Source organism: Amphiura filiformis, chromosome 14, assembly GCF_039555335.1.
Source record: "Amphiura filiformis chromosome 14, Afil_fr2py, whole genome shotgun sequence".
Classification (NCBI taxonomy): domain Eukaryota; kingdom Metazoa; phylum Echinodermata; class Ophiuroidea; order Amphilepidida; family Amphiuridae; genus Amphiura; species Amphiura filiformis.
Genome location: NC_092641.1, coordinates 43,965,278 through 43,989,581, shown reverse-complemented (window position 1 = coordinate 43,989,581; position 24,304 = coordinate 43,965,278). Strand labels below are relative to the sequence as shown.

General features: G+C 38.2%; 1 protein-coding gene across 1 annotated transcript; it reads left to right on the top strand.

Moving 5' to 3' along the window:
- The first annotated feature begins 1,893 nt into the window (after window positions 1–1,893).
- Window positions 1,894–24,055, top strand: LOC140170152 (ATP-dependent RNA helicase cgh-1-like). Its single transcript, XM_072193473.1, is given in 11 exon segments — window positions 1,894–1,988; window positions 9,440–10,441; window positions 11,323–11,377; window positions 12,589–12,823; window positions 13,413–13,556; window positions 15,648–15,742; window positions 17,544–17,666; window positions 18,427–18,555; window positions 21,821–22,001; window positions 23,616–23,724; window positions 23,726–24,055. Coding segments are annotated over 10 exon segments (1,581 nt in total). The 5' UTR covers window positions 1,894–1,988; window positions 9,440–10,118; the 3' UTR covers window positions 23,913–24,055.
- Window positions 24,056–24,304: the final 249 nt, after the last annotated feature.

Sequence of the window (24,304 nt, the reverse complement as noted above, 5' to 3'; positions counted from 1 at the left end):
TTATAAGTGCCGTTTTAAGTTTTGGTCAGCTTCGTCATTTTTACATTTCTCTATAGCTCTGCAGTGGGCCTAATGCCGATTTTTCTCTGAGCGCGCACACCGTTCAATGCAGTTTTGCCGTTTCCCGCCGTACTGAATCATCATCTACACGCGTGCTAGGCAATATTTTTTATTTTTTTAAATATTATTATTATTATTATTATTATTGCTTGCTATCTTCTGAAGATAGCAATTTTGGTAATCTTCGTCATTTTAACATTTCTTTAGGCCTATAGCTTCAACGGCATTCGGCCTAGTGCCGATTTTTATACTAAAAGAAAATGTGGCGAGACATGCCGTAATTTGCTCGATTCTGGTGCTGGTGTCTATACAGTTCCTATATTGATTTACATGGGTAATATTAAAATTGAAATATCTCAAGAACCGAATACCGTATGACGCTGAAATAAACTTTGAAATCAAGCTTTTACATTTCTCTATCTGTTTTATGTCATATTTGTCGGATTCGTGTGATTTTGCTATCAACTGCAGATAGTTCAAATTTAAATGCCCGTTGGTTTTCGTTTTACCCTCCCCTCTGGCACAGAATTGTTGCCCATTTCTTTGTTCCTATAAACCGAATCACATAAATCTACTAAAGCTATCGAAAATCAAACTTGGACGATTTCACATGGGCCGAACCGTTCTGTTGTCCATACCATGCATACGGGCCACACCACTCCACGCCATACATAAATTCTCCCAGTCACATTTCCCCAATATGAAATTTAAAAAAAGTTAAATTTTAATATTACATCTATTAAAGTTTGGCAGAGGCGGGGTTCGAACTCACGGCGGACCACGCCGCTTTGGATATGCTCTATGAGCCTAGCGCCTTAGACCAGTCGGCCACTTGTCTTGATGGAATCCATTTGAAACTTATTTGAAGATATAATCGCAACTTCAATATAGGCCTACCACGTGACAAGCAAAAGCAGAAAACGTACCATATTTTGGAATTTTATTTGCCTAAAAACATTAATGTGTATTAATAGCGCTCAATTGTTGTTAATCCGACGATAATAAATGATAAATGCGCGTCTATATGGACAATACATTATATCGATTTTGACATGTGCTCGCACGGTGTCAGTACATTAGCATGGTCAGTTAAATACTATAGAGGAACCTACCATTTTTCTTGTATACACGTTCGATGTTTTATCAATTACATAAAAAATCCATTTTAGACCCCAAATGTTTCTTCGGGAAATAAAAGATTAGAATACCATAAAAACGAAACAGTAATCTTTTGCCGGGTCTAATGTTATTTATACATAGTTTTTTAACGTTTTTCTATCCTTATTCTTGCTCAATTAAAAAATATTTTGGCGTATATAAAATTGAAATAAAATTCTCTGCCTCATAAACGACCTCAAATATGCCACAATTGGGTATCACGAATAGTTATATATGATGTGCAGTTAATATTCATATTTTCTTTTATACAGAGGATGCTTCAGTTTTGACAGGAAAAATATTTTCTTGAAAACCCTCTCACTCGGTTATTTCAAAACAGTAACCACGCTTCCCTAGAATGTGCAATAATTTAGCATTAAAATTTTTCTTATTCTAACAGCAAGCGTTTCTAGAATGAATTTTGGCGAAATGTGGTGTACATACGGGCATGTTGAAAATATTTGGATAAAAATATTGTCTACGACACTTTCAATCAATTTCCTGTTCCCCAAAAATGTCTGGAAATTCTGTGCCGATTTTCTAATGATTTCTTTACCCTTAAACACCTACATATTCTCAATTTGTTTTAAAGATAAAGAATCTTATTGTCTCACCACAAGAAAGAAATCATAAAGATAATCTAGAGTGCAAAATTAGTATTTTGGCTATTTGGCCCTTTAACCTCATTATCATAATCAATTCAAGATCAAAATAGAATTTGCATTTTCGAACAACAATATGCGGACGGCCATTTTGAGAGAGCGAAAGCGGTGGGTGTAGTGTAAAAGGAATCCATCCCAATCTTAAATTTCAAAAATAATTTTTGTATTTAAGTATTATCACCGTTTTAATCGATCTTTGGTCCAGTGTTTGAGGAATTAACAAATTTATAAGGTGAAAGGTTTAGCGGTAAGAGGCGGAATTGCAAACACGATAAAGCCCATTGGGTTCACACAGTACAATGAATACGACTGTACCCCGGCCCCGTACTTTATCCATGTACATGCCATTTTTCGCAGCTGTTCTCTTGCTAGTTTTATGGTTTATAAATTGTATAGTGAATGTACAAAATTGGTTCGTTTGAACAGGAGGTAATTTAAAGTAAGCAATCAGTGATATACATTGTATAATTTGTGTTCATGATAATGACAAAATGATTTCAAAATCATCAAAATGCATTGAATTTGTATCCACTTTGAAATCATTAACCCTAACACTGACCCATGCTTTTTGGTATCGGAAGTCAGAGAAGATCCGAATTTTTCAAGAAGAAGAAGAATTTTTGACTTGGCACCCCCGGGATTCGAACCTTTGACCCCTCGCATGCCAAGCGAACGATCGCGGACCGGTAGCTGCTCGGGTTATTGCTGCCCAGCCAGCAATTCAGTGAGCATATCACACTTCGGGTGATTGCGTCATCGCAGACCCTGGGATGCATGCATGTTATGAATTTTTCATCGTGGTATTTTGTGGTTTTTACTGTTAGGGGTAATGGACACTCTAATCTGGAAAAATACATCTTTTTTAACCCTAACACTGACCCATGCTTTTTGGTATCAGAAGTCAGAGAAGATCCGAATTTTTCAAGAAGAAGAAGAATTTTGACTTGGCACCCCGGGATTTGAACCTTTGACCCTCGCATGCCAAGCTTAACGATCGCGGACCGGTAGCTGCTCGGGTTATTGCTGCCCGCCAGCAATTCCGTGAGCATATCACACTTCGGTGATTGCGCATCGCAGACCCTGGGATGCATGCATGTTATGAATTTTTCATCGTGGTATTTTGTGGTTTTTACTGGTGTTAGGGTTAATAGAGTATGACTAGACTGCGGAACTCAGTCCTCAATGATAGTCAGTCATTTATCTTTTGGTCATTATATGACTATCATTTGAGGACTGAGTTCATCTTTCGAGTTGTTCGAAATATTTACTAACGGTCAAAGCTTGCTTTGACCGTTAGAATCCGTTCGTACTGAATATCGGTCGGAACCGGTGTATAAAAATGCATCGGGATATAAACACTGACATGACTGATAAAAATGCTATGTATTGGCTTACTTAACCAGCACATTAATAAGCGTGTCATTATATAATAAGTTTTATTGTACTATTACCTACCTGTTTGCACTTTCGATGCATACGATCCTAACATTTTTAAAGGAAATATCAGCTAAATATTCAGCAAGTTTTTCAGAGCTGGATCCGGCCTGCACATGTATGCTAATATTATTGTAGCTGTTTGCACCGTGCTGATGGTGAAACAGTCTCAACCTACGAGGGCATTTCACACACGTAAATTGTGCTTATTAATGACTGAATAACGTTTTGTGGGGTTGAGAATATTATCGACGTAACAGGCTCGCATGATAAGCAATTAGTTTTTAACCAATGAGGTGGAGCGTTTTAGCTGCGTTGGACTTGCAAGTTGTCTCTGTTATGTTTGTGTTTTTAGTACAATCCTAATTTAACAATACAAAATATTGATATAGTGTTATAAAATAGTCCAAAAACAAATCAGCAGTTAATGAAGAAGTAATTTCCGATATATACAGTCAGTAGCAATTAGAAAAATTTATTATTTTTAAGAGTTTTGTTTATTAATACACATGTCTAGGGAAATTGAAATTACAAACTAGAAACAACAGTAAATTTTACTTGTGAACTGACAGTTGAATCATCGCCGATCAATGGAAAAATGGGAGCAATTTTAGTGATGAAATATTCACGCAATTGCACTTGAAATGCGAAGTATTACTGAGAATTATGTTGGGAACGTGTATAGTACGGTAACAAATTGGTAGGTCATGTTATGTGGAAAGCAGGGTAAGCGGTGCCTGGTTAAAACAGGGGGTCCAGTGGAAGCTATTTGGACCCCTTAACCCCACCTTTAGTCTGAAAATAGGGCGTCCAAACCTAAAAACAAAGTGTCCAAAACGCCAAAATCTTTAAAAATAAAAAAAAAATTGAAAAATACCAAAAAAGTTAATTTTTTAACAATTTAATTTAATCTAATTTAATCTAATTTAATCTAATTTAATCTAATTTAATCTAATTTAATCTAATTTAATTATTTTATTTCATTTTATATTATCTATATATTCCATGTCTACCGCCTGCTGAGGCTCAGTGGTCAATAATTAATTTTATACTGCCTGGAGAGGGCAGTATATCTTTGTTTATCTTAAAACCAAGATGGTGGACTCGATCTCATAAAGTTCGCGATACGGCAAAACATCTGAAGTTACTGTAAATTCTACTTCACAAATCTGTGTGATATATCAATTATTGAAGTAAATTAGTCCATAATTCACCATTTTAGGGGTTCAGTTGCTTGGAAAATGATGTGCATATTATGCAATTTGGGGCCTAGAATGCCAGACTTTCTGAAAGTTGAAAAATAATGACCGACTAGTCCGAATAATCAGACCCAGAACAAAATATTAATTTCTGACATGATCGTGTACTGGGTCTGAACTGTTTCCATATGAAATCTTGATGGCAAATTGGACAATAGAAGCACATGGTTCTACGTGGCAGCTTTTTAATCCCTATTCAGGTTACGTGAATCACGCTATTGTGGACCATCCTTCTGATACTTGAGTGTTTGGACAAGCGGAACGGTTTTTTGTCTACCTCTCTCAACCAGGAGGTCGAAATCGTCCTCCTCGCCGAATACGAAAGTCAGCGTACTGCGTAATAGTACGGCACTGATGACCGACGACGATATGAACTGAAAATTGACGGCGCCCAGCCTTGGATATTCCTAAAACAACGACTTTTTGTGGCGATTTTGAAAATTAATGACACATTTATGTAGATAAACAACATTGTTAAATGGAAGGATTTTTTATTTCTACACAGTAAATCCGGCTGCGATTTGGATGCGTCCAGTTGAGATTTTTTGGACCCTTAACCTCCTTGGATTTAGAAATTCAGTGCGTCCATACTTACCCATTTTCAAAATTTTGCGTCCAGGACGCATTAAAACGCGAACCCTGGTGGAAAGTGGTATTTGAGGGTATGCTTATTGAAGCAGTCAGTGGCCTATTGTATAAAGTATACGGTGTTATTTACATGTTTATTCCCGCACTGCATTCAGTTACGAAAGGACGCTAGCTACGAATGCGAGGGCATCCGTGAGCAAATTCGTAGCTAGTGTTTCTCGAGCAACTTTCGAGGTGCAGTTTCAGACAATAGCTTGGGATTATTGGGGCAGAGCAGGGTTCGCGTTTTAATGCGTCATTGCGTCCTGGACGCAAAATTTTGAAAATGGGTAAATATGGACGCACTGAATTTCTAAATCCAAGGAGGTTAAGGGGTCCAAAAAATCCTTTCAACAACGAAAAGAAGCTAAATATCGTATAATTCACGATTATTTTACGAGGAATGTCAGTTAATCATTGCCAGTCAGCCGTACAAAAACTTTGATGATTTCTCTTTTGATATCAGCAATAAAACTACAGAATAAAACGGCAATGTTTAGCCGCTACCTGAAAAATACTGAATTCAACTTGTAAGCTGGCATACGCACAAAGGTTCCAGGCATGACGAATTTTACGCGCTCTCGCGTAACACGTAGTCTCGCTCTCGTTCGCGTGTACGCTACAGTAAAAGTGTGGGTTCATCACGGTTTAACAACGGTTGGCTCCTGTACAAAGGTATAGGAAGAGTTGTTGAAATTAGATTAAATTAGATTAAATTAGATTAAATTAGATTAAATTAGATTAAATTAAATTAAATTAAATTAAATTAAATTAAATTGTTAAAAAATTAACTTTTTTGGTATTTTCAATTTAAAAAAAAAAAAAAGATTTTGGCATTTTGGACCCTTTGTTTTTAGGTTTGGACGCCTCTATTTTCAGACTAAAAAGGGGGTTAAGGGGTCCAAATAGCTTCCACTGGACCCCCTGTTTTAACCAGGCACCGCTAACCCTGGGGCAGAGGTTATCTATTGAATCCTTTCATGACCACTGAAGCATAGTCAAGTCTGCCAAGGACACTCGGCACGAATTGAAAGACCATGTCACTCTCGACAAAAAGAATGCATGCATGTCAAAGCCAAGGTCATACGACACCAATTTGGTGTTTGTTATGCTCCTCGAAATATGTACCTTACGGTCTATGACTATGTCTGGAGTATGACAGTATTGAACACTTGTCAATTTGCATATATGAAAAACTGTAAACACAAACAATTTGTTTTTGGTTTGTTAACCATGAATGATTCTAGCATTTAGCTCTACAAAATGTAGGTCCAGGGACACTCCAAAACCAAAAAACCCGAAAAAAACTTCTTTTTACTATGCAATTGCGGGTACCGTACCCGAAAAATATAATGATGCCTAATGCAGTGTAGTTAAAAACTTTCAGTATGGAAAGTGGTAATATGAGATTGAGATGGATCATGGAGTCTACAGTTAAGGTTACACAAAGAGACGTAAAAAAACGTATAAAAGACGTATAAAGTTGTTCTCTAAAACAGAGTTTTCTCAGTAATCAAATATCGCAGCGAGTGAAATGTTGGTGCATTGGATGTAGCTTAACATTTTGTGTGTGTTATATACAAATTATTAGAATAAATTTTAAAATCCTTCGTTTAAAGCATTTTTACCCACCATGTTCACAAGATCAAAAACACGTTCCATGAGGTTTTTTTCAAATGTGCGCTCCGTATAAATCCACACCGAAGCGATTGTTTTCTTCTTTTCAGATTGTATTACAAATCGATCAAAGAAATAATGTTGCCATGGGGAAGAACCAAATACAGTACCGATTAAATTTTAAAAGCACGCTTTTGGGGAAAATTTTGGAGAATTTGCTTGAGAAAAAGCTGGTTTGTGAAATTATCGATATCTTGATTACGAGACGTTAATTTAGACATCTGAATACCTACATTATTTCTCAACATTCTGCCAATTGCTATTCCATTTGATTTTCACTCCAAATTGAAGCTAGGTTTGCAGAAAACGAGGTTTTCCTCCATCAGTTCGTTCAAAATTTCAGCGCCGACATGCATGTTTATTCTAAGAGCCATAATGCGGACGCGATTGTAATCATGTGTAATTGCATCCAATTATAGTTATATCATCCGCTTTGAGAACAGTCAATTTGTGTAAGTTGATCTGTGGCCGAGTGGATAGAGCGTTGGACTGGGAATCTAATATGAACTATTTTTGTGGGTTCGAGTCTCCGTGTGGCTGAATTTTCTTTTCTTTTTTCTCTTTTCTCATTTTTACTTCCTTTCTTTCCTCTTTTCTTTCCTTTTCTTTTATCATTTCTTTTTTTTTCATTTCTTTCATTTCTTTCTTTCTTTCTTTTTTCGTTCATTTTCTTTCTCTCTCTCTCTTTCTCTTTTTCACTAATTCTTTATTCTTTCTTGCTCCTTTCTTTTTAGTTTTATTTGATTGATTCGCTGAGTGCAGTGAATCGTGATTGATTGTTTTTCACTTTGTAGGCCTGCTAAGTCTGTCTTGTTGATTTTCATCCCAAATTCGATTTACAAATAATTGCTTTTTGATATTGTTGTTGTTGCCTACCCTTACATTGTAATCAGGGGAATATCAGCATTGATTTCATCAAAGATATCAAGGCTATAAATTCAAAATCACATTTTCCAGGGCGTAGCTTGACGAAGTGCCCCCAATCAATTAAAAAATTTATAAAATCCTTGTGAAAATTGCCGAAAATGGCTTGTGCCACCTCCCCATCCGAGCTCCGGGCACGAGCTAAGCCAAGTTTCATAGCCTTTGCATCCGAGCTCCGGGCACGAGCTAAGCCAAGTTTCATAGCCTTTTCATGCCTTGACCGTGGATCGATATTCTATTGTAAGTAGGCCTACGTCCCGATACGCTTGTTCATTTTCTGCATGGCTGTTTCTGTTATGAACTTACGCCCCTCTGAAATCAAGCGCATGAAAAACTCTCGGCTAACCTTAAAGGTGGTTTTAAATGCAAATTAAAGATCTTGGATCGTTTTCATCTTTGGCACAGAAGAAGATAATAATTTTTAAAAATTTTCGGCAGTGTTTTCAGCATCCTACCTCCTCTGATTATTGCTCTGACCAGGGACCAAGAAATTCAGACCTGGATACTGCCCTCATACGGTTGAAATTGCACATGTCCAAATAAAAAAAAGAAAGTTACCCACAAATATTGTTTCATCAACAGACATTAAAATTATTTTCCCGTAAAAAGTTTGTTTAAAGTAATATGGAATCTGTGGCCAAAAAACGAAAATTTAACTTTGACACCCCCCCCCCCATGACTCAACATGTGAGTATACTTTTATTGGGACAAATGAAGTGATTTGCGAAAAAAACAACTTTCAATGTGATTGGTCAGAAGCCAATAGCGACTGCTTGGTTACCATGGCAACGGTTTTATTACCTTCATAACATGGCCAACATATCCCTACTAGTACAAACTCACTTGAGATTGTATCATGAAAGGTTTTGGAGATATTTGCAAAAATGTAAGAATTCATGATTTCCCTAAACCTTGCCTTTAACACCACAATTAAGTATTAATTATGTAGTAGGCCATGATGAAACAGCATGTCTGATTTTGGCCCTAAAATGTTCTAGTTTTTATCTCAGGAAAACCTGACTGGGGAGCCTTCCAAAAGCCTGTTTTGGGCTTTGCGCCAAGGCGCATTTGGACAATCACACTCATCATTTACAAAATAGCACTCCTTACAAGTTTGAGGTGTGCTATTTATCACACACCTCAATTTTTTAAAACTCAAAGCCTGTTGTACACAAATTTATACACCCAGGTTTTTTAAATTTACACACCTAAACCCTCAAAACCTTCAAATCAAACCCTGATGTGATGTGATACATGTGGACATGCCTATACAGTCTGTCCACTTACAAGTACAAACCAAATCTGTGGCATCGGGGGTCGATGCTTTGCATCACACACGAATGCGACGCTGACGCGTAAAGAGCGTGGTGCACAAATCACAAGCAGCAGTTGGCGCGCCATAGAAGCATTGCACTGAAATAATTATCCTCATACCTCCAGTTTCCGAGGTCTATTTACTTTGTACTTCTATGTGGACAGACTATATAGTATCCAGTGACTGGGTATATGCATAAATCACAACATTTTACTGTTGAAACTGGATTTTGTGTTGACAAATTTCCACGGTATGATACATTTTCATACTGATAGGTTAAATCTGTGAGATATTAATACTATTGTCTTCTTTCTTTGTTACAGATTGCCAAATTAGCTGTTATGCAACTCGTAGCGACATTGTTACCATCAGCGTGAGATCAATCTCCCGTTTCGTGCGCAGCACCACAGAATTGTTTTGCCGAGATCTTCTATGATATCTTGAAAGGGTTCTACCCCGTGAGCACTATCATCAATATTTCATCATACTTGAATCTAATCAACACGACTTGACAATAACTGAAGTATCTGTGTGAAGCCATACATTTGGTGGCACCAGATCGTGCTCTTTGAAGCACCAACTTATAAAACTTATAATATCCAGAGAAATAGACTCTGCAGCGAATTGCTAGAACCCCAAAGACTTGCATCTCTTGGCGAGAGCGGAGATCAAATTTCCCTCTTGCCGAAGAGACTGTGTATACGTAATCTACCTGTTGTACAAAAAAAAATTCAGCCTCTTGAAGAGGATTTTTTTCCCTTTTTTTGTTTTGTTTATAAGAGAATAGCTATATTGTTTATATATCTGTATATTTGTATATTTGCTCGAGAACAGATTTGTTTATATTCCGCAGCAGTGAGGCATTTTTACTGCCTTTTACTAAGCTGCCAATTTTCGTTTCTGAACGACTCAGGGAATAACAGTAAATTAGTTGACTACTTCTTGCAACTTTACATTGTTTTGTACTAAAAAAACTTTGAAGAAAACAAACAAACAAAAAAGATGGCTACAGCAGCCTCAGAGATGAATCACATGAACAATCACAGCGCCAGCAGCCCCGGACGTGGCCCTCTCCCGCAGAGGACGGCCCCACCGCAGAGGACAGGACAGAATCAGACGCGTATTCCACCCGGACAAAATATGTCCTCGCATCCAGGAGCAGAAGCTGTCAATCAGAACCGTCCAGTAGCAGCCTTGGCCAATCAGATGAGACCGATGTCTTTGTCGTCGTCAGGTCCAGGGTCGGGAGCAGCATCAAAGCCTAGCATCAATAATGCAGCGAGTAATTCCAAGACAAATTCAACACAAAATTCTACTGAAGGAGAGTAAGTGTATTGTCAGGCTATAACACGCATTTGCAAAGATCTTCCGCAGTGCCTGATTTGGCGCAATTTACAGCGTCAATATGAAATTGGGTTCTAATTGGAATTGGCTAATTGCAGCACATCAGTACAATGTACCTCATTTTTCGATCAATCTGCGTAGCATCGCGTGTTGAAAGGTGTGACCTAGTTATTTGGCAGCAGTGCTAAAGATCTTTGCAAAAGCCTGTAGTACCGTACATGTAGTTAATCACCATTGTGGGTGGTACGGGTATGTGACATGCATGGTTAAAGTGGAAGCCCCACTTTTGGTTCAAGTTCCTTAGGGAATTAGTCAAGGTTAAATTTTATTCATGTAAATTCTGTTCTGTCTGTCAGTTCTGTGGCGAACTGGCCAAGTGGGGCTTCCTGTTTAAGACCCCTTTTTTCAGATGACTCTGCCACTTCCAAAACACCCCATTTTACTGAAGCTTTGAGCAGTTCTGACCCCTGTTTTGCACAATTTTCAAACCAAATTCACACCAAATTTGGAAATATGTGTTTTGTATACACTTTTTTTAGTTACCAAGACCCTACATTTTTTAGACAAAATTGTTCCTCTAGACCCTACTTATGATAGCTGTTCGACACATGCCTACCAAAATCAAATTGAGTGGGACCCTTCCTGTGAGTTAATCATTGCCACGGTGGTTGTGATATGACCATTGATTTGCATCTCAGTTACTGGGTCTCGTGGTTGGAATTTTGATTCTTGCATTTAACAAATTAAGCAGGATCCAGGTTGTCTCATCACAGAACCAGATATGGTAGAACTGGGATGTTTTGCTGTTAGTATCATGATGGTACTCAGTCCTTTGTGTTTTGTCTTCCCTTGTACATTACAGTGAGTGGAAGAAGAAGCTGCAGCTACCTAAGAAGGATATGAGATTAAAAACATCGGTAAGTCCATGAGAAGTATAAGTTAATGACAGGTGACACCAAAAACTGCAAAATATGAAGGTAGCTGTATTGCGAATGACCAGAAACGACCCCCAGACGGCAGAGGTCAAGTGGTAATCGGCTTAGTGACTCAATTTGTTTACATTTAAAGGGGTCATATGTGACCCATCACATCGAAACAGACCACCTCGCGGCAGAAATGAAAATGGAGATTTAAACACTAGGATGAACTGCTGCTTTTTAGCTTGAAAATGACACCTTACTTGTTGAAATCAGATACAGTAAAAATGTTTTATGAGGCAAAACAAGCTCAGAATTCTTTTTATTTTCTTTATATTTTTCCATCTTTCATTGGTATCTGCCAAAGAAGCTAACCGCGAAGTGGTCTGTTTCGATGTGATGGGTCACATATTAAGTTAATATTAGTTTCCAGAGCATTGAAAGCTCCCTGTGTGCTAATTCACCACCGATTAGGTTGATATTCCTCTTTAATTTTCTGGCAGTGGGTCACCCATGTCATTACACAGGGAGTAGCTCACAGGTATTCAATATTTTTTGTTCAATTCAACTTTATTGTCAACATAAGCAAGGACTTGTGTGTTCAAAGGGTGGCAGTTCTACTGGGGACTTTTATTCTTTACAGGAAGGGACTTTTGCCCCAGACACCTTCAGCAATGACTTCATGTAAACTTCCCAGCCATCAAACTATAATGAAAGACAAAGATAAAGAGAATTTATCGCGTCTGACGTCATCTGTCAATCAAACTCGAGCACGGTTTGTTTACAAGTGTCGTGATGATGACTTGCTGAACGCGGATTTATAACCGGGCGCCTTATTGACAATTTTGCACCTTTCGACATGCAAACCATCTCAAAAGTTAGGTCTTTATAGTAGGAAACTTTCTAAACCGAAAGCACCATGTCCACAATGCCTAGAAAAGCTGCTTTTTGCCTTGTAAAAGTACGTAGTTTTTCACCATTTGCTGCTATTCCTTTTCTCCGATCAGCACCAGATAGATCGGTCTTCCTTTTATGCGCTGATTAACCTGTGTAAACCAATCAAGGATCGTAATTGACAGTGACATCAGACGCGATAAATTCTTTTTATCTCTGTCTTTAATTATATGCATTTACAAAGCGTGAAAGACTGGTGATCTAGTAGTGTATGTAATTATTGTACTTGATGTTTCAAATTATTCTGTTGCACACAGGATGTAACCAACACAAAAGGCAACGACTTTGAGGACTACTTCATTCGTCGCGAGATCTTGATGGGAATATTTGAGAAAGGTTGGGAGGTGCCCTCGCCTATCCAGGAGGCCAGTATTCCGGTAGCACTGTCTGGGTTTGACATCATAGCCAGGGCAAAGAACGGCACAGGGAAGACGGGAGCCTACACCATTCCCACACTACAGAAAATTGACATTACAAATGGAGTCATTCAAGGTATGGGTAAAGAAAAATGAATCTAAACCTTGTACGAGAGTGTACTTTATTATACATACTTTGCGTAAATTTGCTGTGTTAAAAGCACTTGTCTCTGATTGGCTTTTGATATGATCTGCAGTTGTCAAGTCACTGTTTCAAGTACGTGTTTTGCCTTTGTCAAAAGTTAAAGTTTGAAGCAAGAGTCTTGGCCAGAAATCAGAAACCACCCGTCCAATCTATACCAAAATTTGACCCTCAAATATAAAACAACTTGTTTGGCCTTTACATGTCACTTTGAATTAGTCCCAAGTTCATATACCCTTAAAATCATCTGTTTTAGAGCTATCACATCTGTAAAATCCATTAAATCTACCCGTCTAAAATTAGATTAGCCCATCTTAAAGACGGGCAGACGTATGGCTGGCTAAGACCTTGGTTTGAAGTGCACTTGCAGAAAGGTCTTCATTTACCAATGTGCAATAGAGCAAAACTCTAAATAGATTCTTGGAACATGTATCAAGCTTCAAACCCTGCTGTCCTTTGTAATGTGCTCATTTAGTGGAAAGACAAAATGATAAGGCAATGTGTATTTTAACATTTCTCACAGGTCTTATACTGGTCCCCACAAGAGAACTTGCCCTGCAAACCAGTCAGACAGCCAAGCAGTTATCCAAGCACTCGGATCACAAGGTCATGGTAACCACAGGAGGAACATCGCTAAGAGACGACATCATGCGTCTGGACGAAGATGGTGAGTGAAAGAAACATACTATCAATATCATTATTTCTTTTTTTGAAATATATACGGTATTCATTCCATTAACCCCCCATGGCCCCTATAAGCGCCCACCCAGCGACTTTACTGCTCATGATCCCCCATCATCATGTGCAGGAACCAACCATACATCAAACCATCTAATTACGTTTCCAATTATGTAAACGATGTCAAAAATATGCGCCAATCCAAAGCGCCTTTTTTAGGCGCCCTCGGCAGTTAATGGAAAGAATACGGTACATATGGTGGTTGCATGAATTATTGCATTAAGTTATGCTTTAAAAAAGCAGAATAAATGGAATTGTGACAATTTCTTTTATTCACCATCATGAATGTTTGTGGAATTATAAACTGGGCTCAAAAAGAAACTTATATTATTTCACAAGGTCATATCTTAAAATCCTGTCCATAAAAATGAACCAAAATTACACACAGGATTACTTCAATACTCTACTCTAAACAAATATCAGTAGCCAAGCAGTTGTCCAACTGACACAACAGCAAAATGAACTGACACAGAAGATCTTCCTGGACCATATTCACAGGCGAATAATTGGCACCCAGCAAAAGAAATCTGTGAGAATGCGTACAAGATCGTTACACGGGTGATAATTTCCAAAGAGTAAGTGGAATGGTGTGGAACGGGCTGCTTCTGCTTTTCACACACTTTCTTCAAGAAACAGGACTTGTTCCACACTATTCCACTTACTCACAAATTTATTGTGTTGGGTGCCAATTATTGGGCTGTGAATGTGGTCCAGGAAGCTGTTCCGTGTCAGTGCATTTTGCTGTTGTGTCAGTTGGACAACTGTTTGGTTACTTATCAGTGTTTGGAGTAGAGTATTGAAGCAATCCTGTGTGTAATTTTGGTTCATTTTTATGAACAGGATTTTAAGATATGACCTTGTGAAAAATTATAAGTTTCTTTTTGAGCCCAGTTTACTTTCTGGGACACAATAATGATAATCAAATCACTTGATTTTTTAACCAACCTGGTAGTCATTTTGTGTTGGTAAAATTTGTGATTGTAGTAGCAACTTGTTAGATTAATATTAGACAATGTTGGCTTGTTACTAAAATACGATTTGTTTGGAACCAAATCTTTAGGCAAAAAAAAAAAAAAGGTTTGTTTGTCCATAGAGGCTTATGAAACAGTTGGGTCGGTAGGTCGGATTTTTTTTTTTTTATAATTTTTTTTACAGATATTGCACTTGAAACTGACAATTTGAAGACTGGTAAATAAGTCAAAACACACAGCACTTTACTGGTTTAACTCTTGAGATGGTTCTGCATGTCATACTGTTCATTTTCTTTCTTTAAATTTATACTAACCACTGTTTTACTAGCACATTCAATGTAAATTAAAAAAAGAAGAAAAAAAGACATGGTCGGGATGAGGGTAGGGTACCCGGTCGGTCGGACGTGGTCAAACAAACAATTTTTTTTTTTGCCTTATTGTGTCTAAAAATAACTGTGGACTTTGTGCTTGTTTGCAAGTGCTTATCAGACATGGGTCAACTGTTTGTGAGTTCTGTTGACATAGGCTATTATTCCCTTGATTGTTTCAAGCAAAGCAATTGTATATCTTGATGCTTCAATATTTCAAACAGGTTCCACAGTTGCAACTGTTATTTGCTCACATTAATAGTAGTGTGAAAATATTTCTTTTCTCTTAAGATTAAAAAGTGCTGAAATAATATTTTTAGTAATAACTGTCAGGAAAGGTTTCAGTCCATTAAGCCAAAATAACAAGGTAAAGTGTAAGGAACCCCACTGGCTATTTTGGGTGTTTAACATGGAGTTCAATAAGGGACTTGATGTGTGAATAAAACTAATATATTGGCATTACATGTATGTCAAAATTGCTCTGACTTCACAAACTTATTTTGGCTGATTCCATTTAGGTGTAAGTTGGGACATATTTAAACATATGCCAAAAAATTGTCAATTTCATATTGTAAGATTGTGCAGTGCATGATAATATAAAAACACCTCGGTAATGCCATTTTGGAAGGACTTTTACAGAAAAGAGAAGTTTAACACTGTGTATTTGTTGATTGATTTCAGTTCACTTGGTGGTAGCAACCCCTGGTAGAATATTGGATCTCATGAGAAAAACAGTAGCCAAAGTAGACAAATGCGGCATGCTCATCCTTGATGAGGTAAGTTGAGTGAATAACACTGACACTGTTAACGAATTCATCTTGGAGTCACTAACTAGTGAACATGACAAAAAGTGTGATGTCCATCTTAAGACACCCTTTTTTTTTGGGGGGGGCTAAGAAGATTGTGAGAATAGCTTCAAAGATCCTCATAATATGGACAGAACCAGCATACACGTAGTTCATAATATGTGATGCGATCAAGCAAAATCAGTCGGAACTCAGAAGTATTAAATTTTCAGTTTCTTATAGGATAGTAAAAAGCATTTACAAAGCTGGATTTTGCAGAAAACCCCATTGAAATTGAACAACCAGTTCCAGAGATAAGAGCAATTAAAGAGTTTCCAAAACAGCAGGAAACAAAAGAAAATATTTTCTTTGTTTGGCTATATCTCAAAATCAATATTTCCGAGTTCTGACTGATTTTGCTTGATCACATCACATATTACCAAAAATTTATAATTTTAAGGGAGAATGAAGAGCTCTGTATTGTCTCGCAATGTAGTATATAGTTTGCACCTGCAAAGCTTAGGGCATCAGCAAAATTGCATTACATACACAATGCTGAGGAGTGTGTTCTAGCAAAGGGAACCCAATCGCCACCAGTGATTCGTGACCCCAGTTTCAAAATGTGAGGTCATTCAGACTTGTTGGAACTTGGGTCGATCATGTGACATACTGACACAATTTAGACACAAGGTCCTAACTCCCGAGTGGTCCAACAACAAGGTATGGGGCTTGTTTTTAAAGAAGGTTCAGAACCACTGCATATTAATGCAATTGAGCCTCTGGAGATTACTAACCACAGATAGAATGCAAAAATAATATGTATGGCTTTACTGTAATGTCAATTGCCCTTTATGTTACTGGCTTAACTTAATTACCTGTGAGTGAGGCAGCGTCAAAGGGGGCATACATCAATGTACATCTTTAGCTCAGGCAGTTCTATCAAAATTACACAGGTGTAATGTTGATGCTTGAACTCTAGAACAAAAGTTGTCAATAATCAATGTGTGTATAACAATTAACAAAACCTGTGTATAAATACCAACTAGAATTGGTTCACTTTGGCAGATCATTGGGAACAGCAGAACAGTGCTTGATCAGATTCAGGGCAGCGGGAGTAACACCTTCCTTTTCAGGAACATGAGTATTAACATACTGTATGTGCTTATTTTCGCATCCTGAATTGTTCCCGATTTCCAACAAGGGGACATTTTGTGCATGTTGGTATTGTCACAAAATTCATGCCTTAACAATGCATTACATATCGTCGTTGGGCAGGAAAAACCTCCGATGTACTATTGTACTTGTGGCCCCTGAACATGTTTAAAACAAAACTGCCAAGAGGTTACATAGGAGGTTTTGCTTTAAACATGTCCAGGGGCCAATGACAAAGGAGGCTTTTCCTGCCCAATGACGAATATGACAAAAGCTCTTTTTCATGTTAGAATGAATATTTTAAACAGTTCTCTCAACAAAATTGTGACTTACTTTAATATTTCATCACCACATCCATGGGACTTCATCTGAATTGTGACAGGAGCGGTAGAGCTAATCACGGGACTCCCAGGTGTTGTGAAGTTTGTAACCTAACCTCTGCGCGAAAATAACCCTTGCAAAAATGACTAAGCGCCATGGTATCTTGGTGAATGGTGCCATAAATACTTGTAAATGTAAAGTAAAACTACAAATAAATAACACGGTACATGAATTGCACCGACGTGGATCTCTAGCACACAGAAAGAGATTGTGAAAGAAGTGTGGACTTACACATCAGTATTTATTTTTGTGTTTTTAGGCTGACAAGCTGCTGTCAATGGATTTCAAAAACGTACTAGATGACATCATCAGCTTCTTGCCACAGGACAGACAGATCCTGCTTTTCTCAGCGACTTTCCCAGTCACCGTCAAGGAATTTGTGGTAAGTAGAAGTTCTTAAATTTTTTTTAAATTAAAGTTTGTTTTGCCGTAATGTTCATGTACATGGATTGCAATGAGAGATAAACAGGCAGACATACGAGATAAAAACGGGGAATTTAAGAAATACAAATTAGTACAAAATACTAACTGCTTAAGGTACTTCCCATTCAGTACGTAGGGTAGCTCTTACCAAACCATCCTGAGGGTGTTTAGGGCTAACCCTAAACTCTCTGTATACTACAAAATACTGCAGTCTGGGTGAAGGCAGGCAAAACATGGGGTGCCTCCGATCAAACCATCCCAGGGTATTATGGTTACTTATATGATTCAAAGAGTATTATAATAAAAATATTTGAAAGCAAATAAAGTGGGAAATCCATCTAATGAATGTGATGGAGCTTGGAACACTGATTGATGGATTTCATTCGATTAAAAGCTCTTCATAGAACGGTTGTAAGTTTAAACTGTCAGTGGGCCATTCCTGTTAAAATCTGTACATCCCCTGTGGAAGACATGATGTTTCAAACACGGCTCAAGGTTACCTGAATGGGTGACTCCATTTGAATTTTACACCCCTTGTGTGGAAGATTAAGGTCATGTCCTCCATAGGGGGTGTATGGATTTCAACTGGAATAGCCCATTTGATTGGACACAGGGATGTGCTAACTGAAAGTGGTGTTTGATACGGATCACATCTTTCAGCTATATGGGTTTTAACAATTTGTATGTTACCTATTCTGATCTTTTTATCTCAAATGTAGGACAAGCACATGACCAAGGCCTATGAAATCAACTTGATGCAGGAGCTCACGCTAAAAGGTATCACACAGTATTACGCCTTTGTCTACGAGAAGCAGAAGGTCCACTGTCTCAATACGCTGTTCCGCAAGGTAAGGGTCAAAATCATTGAAGTGAGCACTATAGATCGACTATCATCTTTCAATGTGCGTTTTACATGTTTGTGTTCATTTTCCCCAGAGGGTTGAGTACATGGCTTGGTCTTACACCTATGACCTCCATGATAATTAACCTCTGGTAAATTAAAAGGTAACCCAAGTCATATTGAGGTCATTGAGCCGAATCAGGCCAATTGCCAATGATTTATTACCTTACATGCATTGATTTAGGTAGTTTGAACTCTGTGTTTCAAGTTTGAATAAAATAGATAACCATTGAAAGTTCAATTTTTTTTGGTACCAGAATTAAAGAAGTTGAGAAGAAATATATGAAAGATATCAATGAAGTTACTTGGTAATGTTTTATGGCAATTGAATTTAATTGAGTACGGCAAAATTACTGTTGTGAGGATGGATTAGGATTTAGCAAACATTGTTGGTAACATGTGATTCAGTGTCATGACATTAAGGGGGTACTACACCCCTGTGGTAAATTTGTGACTATTTTTGCATATATCTCAAAAATAATAACACACTGGTTACAAAAGTTATGTATATTATTGGGGCAAGGAATCCAATTACTACACTGGAATTTCAATGACTCAAGACAAGCGGTTCAGTATATATGACAGGAAATGAGGTACATCCTAGCGGTACCTCATTTTTGTCTCGCCTGATAAGGCAGGAGACTATATAATCACTTTTCCGTATGTATGTGTGTATGTGGGGGTGGGGGTGTGTATGTGACAAATTTGGTTAAAGTTTTGGTTAAAGTTTGCCTTCCGCCTATTTTCTCGGAGACTATGAGTCGCACGTTCCTCAAACTTGGTGGGTGGGTGGGTGCATCTTGACCCGAGACAGAACCGGTTTGTATTGGTTAGTGCGTCAAGGTCACTGAGGTCATGTAGGGGTCATCTGAGGTCAAATTAGTAAAAACTGTCGTATGGGCATGAAACTTGGTTGGTACAGTCAACATTTAAAGCCAAATTTTTGGAAGGTCATTTCAAGGTCACCAGGGGTCATCTGAGGTCAAATTAGTAAAACTGTCGTATGGGCATGAAACTTGGTTGGTACAGTCAACATTTAAAGCCAAATTTTTGGAAGGTCATTTCAAGGTCACCAGGGGTCATCTGAGGTCAAATTAGTAAAAACTGTTGTACGGGCATGAAACTTGGTGGGTACAGTCAACATTTAAAGCCACATTATTGGAAGGTCATTAAGAGGTCACCAGGGGTCATCTGAGGTCAAATTAGTAAAAACTGTCGGATGGGCATGAAACTTGGTGGGTATAGTCAACATTTAAAGCCAAATTTTTGGAAGGTCATTTCGAGGTCACTAGGGGTCATCTGAGGTCAAATGAGTAAAAACTGTTGTCTGGGCATGAAACTTGGTGGGTACAGTCAACATTTAAAGCCCAATTTTTGGAAGGTCATTTCAAGGTCACCAGGGTCATCTGAGGTCAAATTTAGTACAAACTGTTGTACAGGCATGAAACTTGGTGGGTACAGTCAACATTTAAAGCCCAATTTTTGGAAGGTCATTTCGAGGTCACCAGGGGTCATCTGAGGTCAAATTAGTAAAAACTGTTGGTCGGGCATGAATCTTGGTGGGTACAGTCAACATTTAAAGCCAAATTTTTGGAAGGTCATTTCGAGGTCACCAGGGGTCATCTGAGGTCAAATTAGAAAAAACTGTTGTACGGGCATGAAACTTGGTGGGTATAGACCACTTGACATCACTGTTTATCAACAGTGGCGAGGGATTCGTCTATCGATATGCTTGAACAAGCCGCTTCACTGTTCAATGGCTTTCTTGTACTAGATGAAATGTGGCGGGCGATTTAAAATGCACGTGCCCTTAGCAGACTACGATGCGTACGCACACTGCAGGGCAAAGAACAATTGAAATTGCCATGATTCACGCATACTGCCGGGCAATGACGTCACATGCCAAGTGGTCTATAGTCAACATTTAAAGCCAAATTTTTGGAAGGTCATTTCGAGGTCACTAGGGGTCATCTGAGGTCAAATGAATAAAAACTGTTGTCTGGGCATGAAACTTGGTGGGTACAGTCAACATTTAAAGCCCAATTTTTGGAAGGTCATTTCAAGGTCACCCGGGGTCATCTGAGGTCAAATTTAGTACAAACTGTTGTACAGGCATGAAACTTGGTGGGTACAGTCAACATTTAAAGCCCAATTTTTGGAAGGTCATTTCGAGGTCACCAGGGGTCATCTGAGGTCAAGTTAGTAAAAACTGTTGGTCGGGCATGAATCTTGGTGGGTACAGTCAACATTTAAAGCCAAATTTTTGGAAGGTCATTTCGACGTCACCAGGGGTCATCTGAGGTCAAATTAGAAAAAACTGTTGTACGGGCATGAAACCTGGTGGATACAGTCAACATTTAAAGCCAAATTTTTGGAAGGTCATTTCGAGGCCACCAGGGGTCATCTGAGGTCAAATTAGTAAAAACTTTCAGATAGGCATGAAATTTGGTGGGTACAGTCAACATTTAAAGCCAAATTTTTGGACGGTCATTTCAAGGTCACCAGGGTCATCTGAGGTCAAATTAGTAAAACCTGTTGCATGGGCATGAAACTTGATGGGTACGGTCACCATCAGCCAGATAATCGTGCCCAGCCGATAACCACCAAATTCATTTACCTCTGCCAAAAGTAATCGCGAAAGCAGGCGAGACTCGTGGTTCGAGAACCGCCTTGTCTATCATAAGTATCGAACCGCTTGTCTTGGGTCACTGAAATTCCAGTCTAGTGATTGGATTCCTTGCCCCTATAATATACATAACTTTTGTTACCAGTGTGTTATTAGTTTTGAGAAAAATGTAAAAATAGTCACAAATTTATTGAGGGTTGTAGTACCCCTTTAAAGCAACAATAAGTGATTTGCATGATATGGACCAATTTTAAAATCCATAGGTTGCAGTAATGTATGCTTGGATGAAACTATTTTTCAGAGATACCACTTTCCAGGAAATTTACTGATTTCAGGAAATTATAAAGAAAATTGAGCAATTTCAGGATTGTTTTTGCTCTACCCTTCCTATGTAAAAGAATAGGGAAAAAGTGCATTTTTAGATTTTTTCCATGGTTTTTCAGGACGTTTTGACATGCAAAGTGGCATCTCTGATTTGTAGATGTTTACATTGTTTCTGCTGGCAAGTACATTCATTTAATTTGATGGCAAGTCATCTATAACGATATGCTTTTTCATTACGACGCATTCCATTTGTAATTTGCAGCTTCAAATCAACCAGTCAATAATCTTCTGCAACTCAGTGCAGCGAGTGGAGCTACTCGCCAAGAAGATCACCGAGCTGGGCTACTCCTGCTACTACATCCACTCTAAGATGAGACAGGAACACCGTAATCGCGTCTTCCATGATTTCCGCAACGGCGCCTGCAGAAATCTCGTATGCTCAGGTAAGTCATTGTCTGTAAATTATTGATCCTTGGCACGGATCCACCATTTTGTTACTAAGCATTTTATTTTGCACTTTTCTTGTAAGCATTCAATATTCATGCAATGTGCTAGAATAATTTGAAGTAAGTGAATAAAACTAAACCTATTTTGCCCTTTATGTTACTGGCTCAACTTTATACCTGTGAGTGAGGCAGCGTCAAAGGGGCATACATCAATCTTCAGCTCAAGCAGTTTTATCAGAATTACACATTTCAATGTAATCTTGATGCTTAACTGTAGAACAATATACTGTCAGCAGTTAAGGGTAGACGAGGTATTGTTGGTCGAAGCAACCTAAAAATCGATTTTCATTATCTAGATCAATATATTATTGAAAATTAACACCTTGATGTTTTGCAAAAGTTCATTCTACAAATCGTATACTTTGCAAACTTGCTTAATTTATTGTTGTTAATTAGTTATGTACGTTTTGCAAAAGTGTTGTTGTTTCAGCCCTCTTTACAACGTAACTCAAGAACCGCAGCATCTATAAAAGTATATCTGTGATATTTGAATTCTTCTACACGCTTCGCTATGAATTGAGCAATGCAGTTTTTGCCAAAGCTCACTACCATTCGTAAGATGCTGTGAACTACCAAATCACAACAGTTTAAAATAATTAATAACCTTAACACCGTCTTTTGGTCATCAGAGAACTTTGTAATGTCATTGAACCATATTAGATCTGTTTAATGTTGATACCAGTTGCTACCAAAACTTAAGTTCTCCATGTAAACACATAGCATTTTAGTTTTTTTGCATTTTTTTTTTCAAGCATTCATGCAATGCGCTAGAATAATTTTGTAAAGCATGTTTACAAATAAAATGTGGATGCTCAAACAACATACTTTGCTAGCAGTACCTCGCTTTATGGTGACTGTGCGACGAGTCAAAGTCAAGTCGAAGACCTGGTCTGAAAATAAATGTAGTTGCGTAACATCGCCCGTAACGGATCAAGATAATGTGGATAAGGCAATAATTTTTATTCCATGGCATTTATAGTCATACTGGTCATTCATAATTGTCAAGTACAATATTTGACCATTACATTCAGGGGAAACGTTAACATTTGATCCCTAAATGACCTTTGACCTCATAAGTAAGACTTGTACCAACTAATAGATGAATGGGACTACCCCTCCTAAAAAGAAGAAGAGAGACAAAGTGCTTTTCAGTCCCTTTTGAACAAAACCTATAAATTGCCCTTCATGTTACTGGCTCAACTTAATTCCTGTGAGTGAGGCAGCGTCAAAGGGGGCATACATCAATCTTCAGCTCAAGCAGTTTTATCGGAATTACGCAGTTCAATGTAATCTTGATGCTTGAACTGTAGAACAAATACGCTGTCAGCAATTAACACTCACTTTTAGTCATCAAAGAACTCTATTTTCATTGAACCACATTAGACCGGTTTAATGTGGATACCAGAAAATGTTGCATGGTCTCATTTGAAGTAACATTTTACATGTTACAGAACAATCATCTGGTTTAGCTGCCATAGCTGGTTGCATATTTTTAATGCATAGGTAATGTCCAAATATCATCACACACATTTGTCTTCATTTACATAACAGATCTGTTAACCAGAGGTATTGACATCGAGTCGGTCAACGTGGTCATCAACTTTGACTTCCCACGCAACTCGGAGACCTACCTGCACAGAATCGGTCGTTCTGGCCGTTTGCCACCTGGGTCTGGCTATCAACCTGGTGACGTCGACGACCGCTTTCCACCTGTACAGCATCGAGAAGGAACTGGGCACTGAGATCAAGCCGATACCCAGTCAAGTGGAGATTGACAAGCGCCTCTACGTGGCCGAGTTCCAGATCGAAGGAGAGGAGCCTCCAAAGGAATCTAAGGAGAGCAAATAGAGGTGATGTTGATGAAGAGGGCGCAATTCACGCTACTATGCCCCTCTGAAATCAAACAAGAGGTTGAAGGAAGTGTACATTAACATGACGAGCCGCGTCTGAGAAAATAATGTAAAAGGCTGTCATTAGTTGAACTGCAGAGTGTGTAAACAAAAAGAGAGAGACAATTATTAATAATTGCGAATACGATGGAAATCAATGTATAATGTGCTGCTAAGAAGCATGTGTTTTTTTCTAATATGATGATTATTTTTTTTTAATCTTTTCCCTCCTATGTCATGAATAGTACCAACAAGAATGAATAGAAATTACCTTTTTTTGTTACCGTTGTGGTTAGTAACCGAAACTGAGAAAAATATATTTGTACTTGACGAGAGCGACTTTGATTTTGA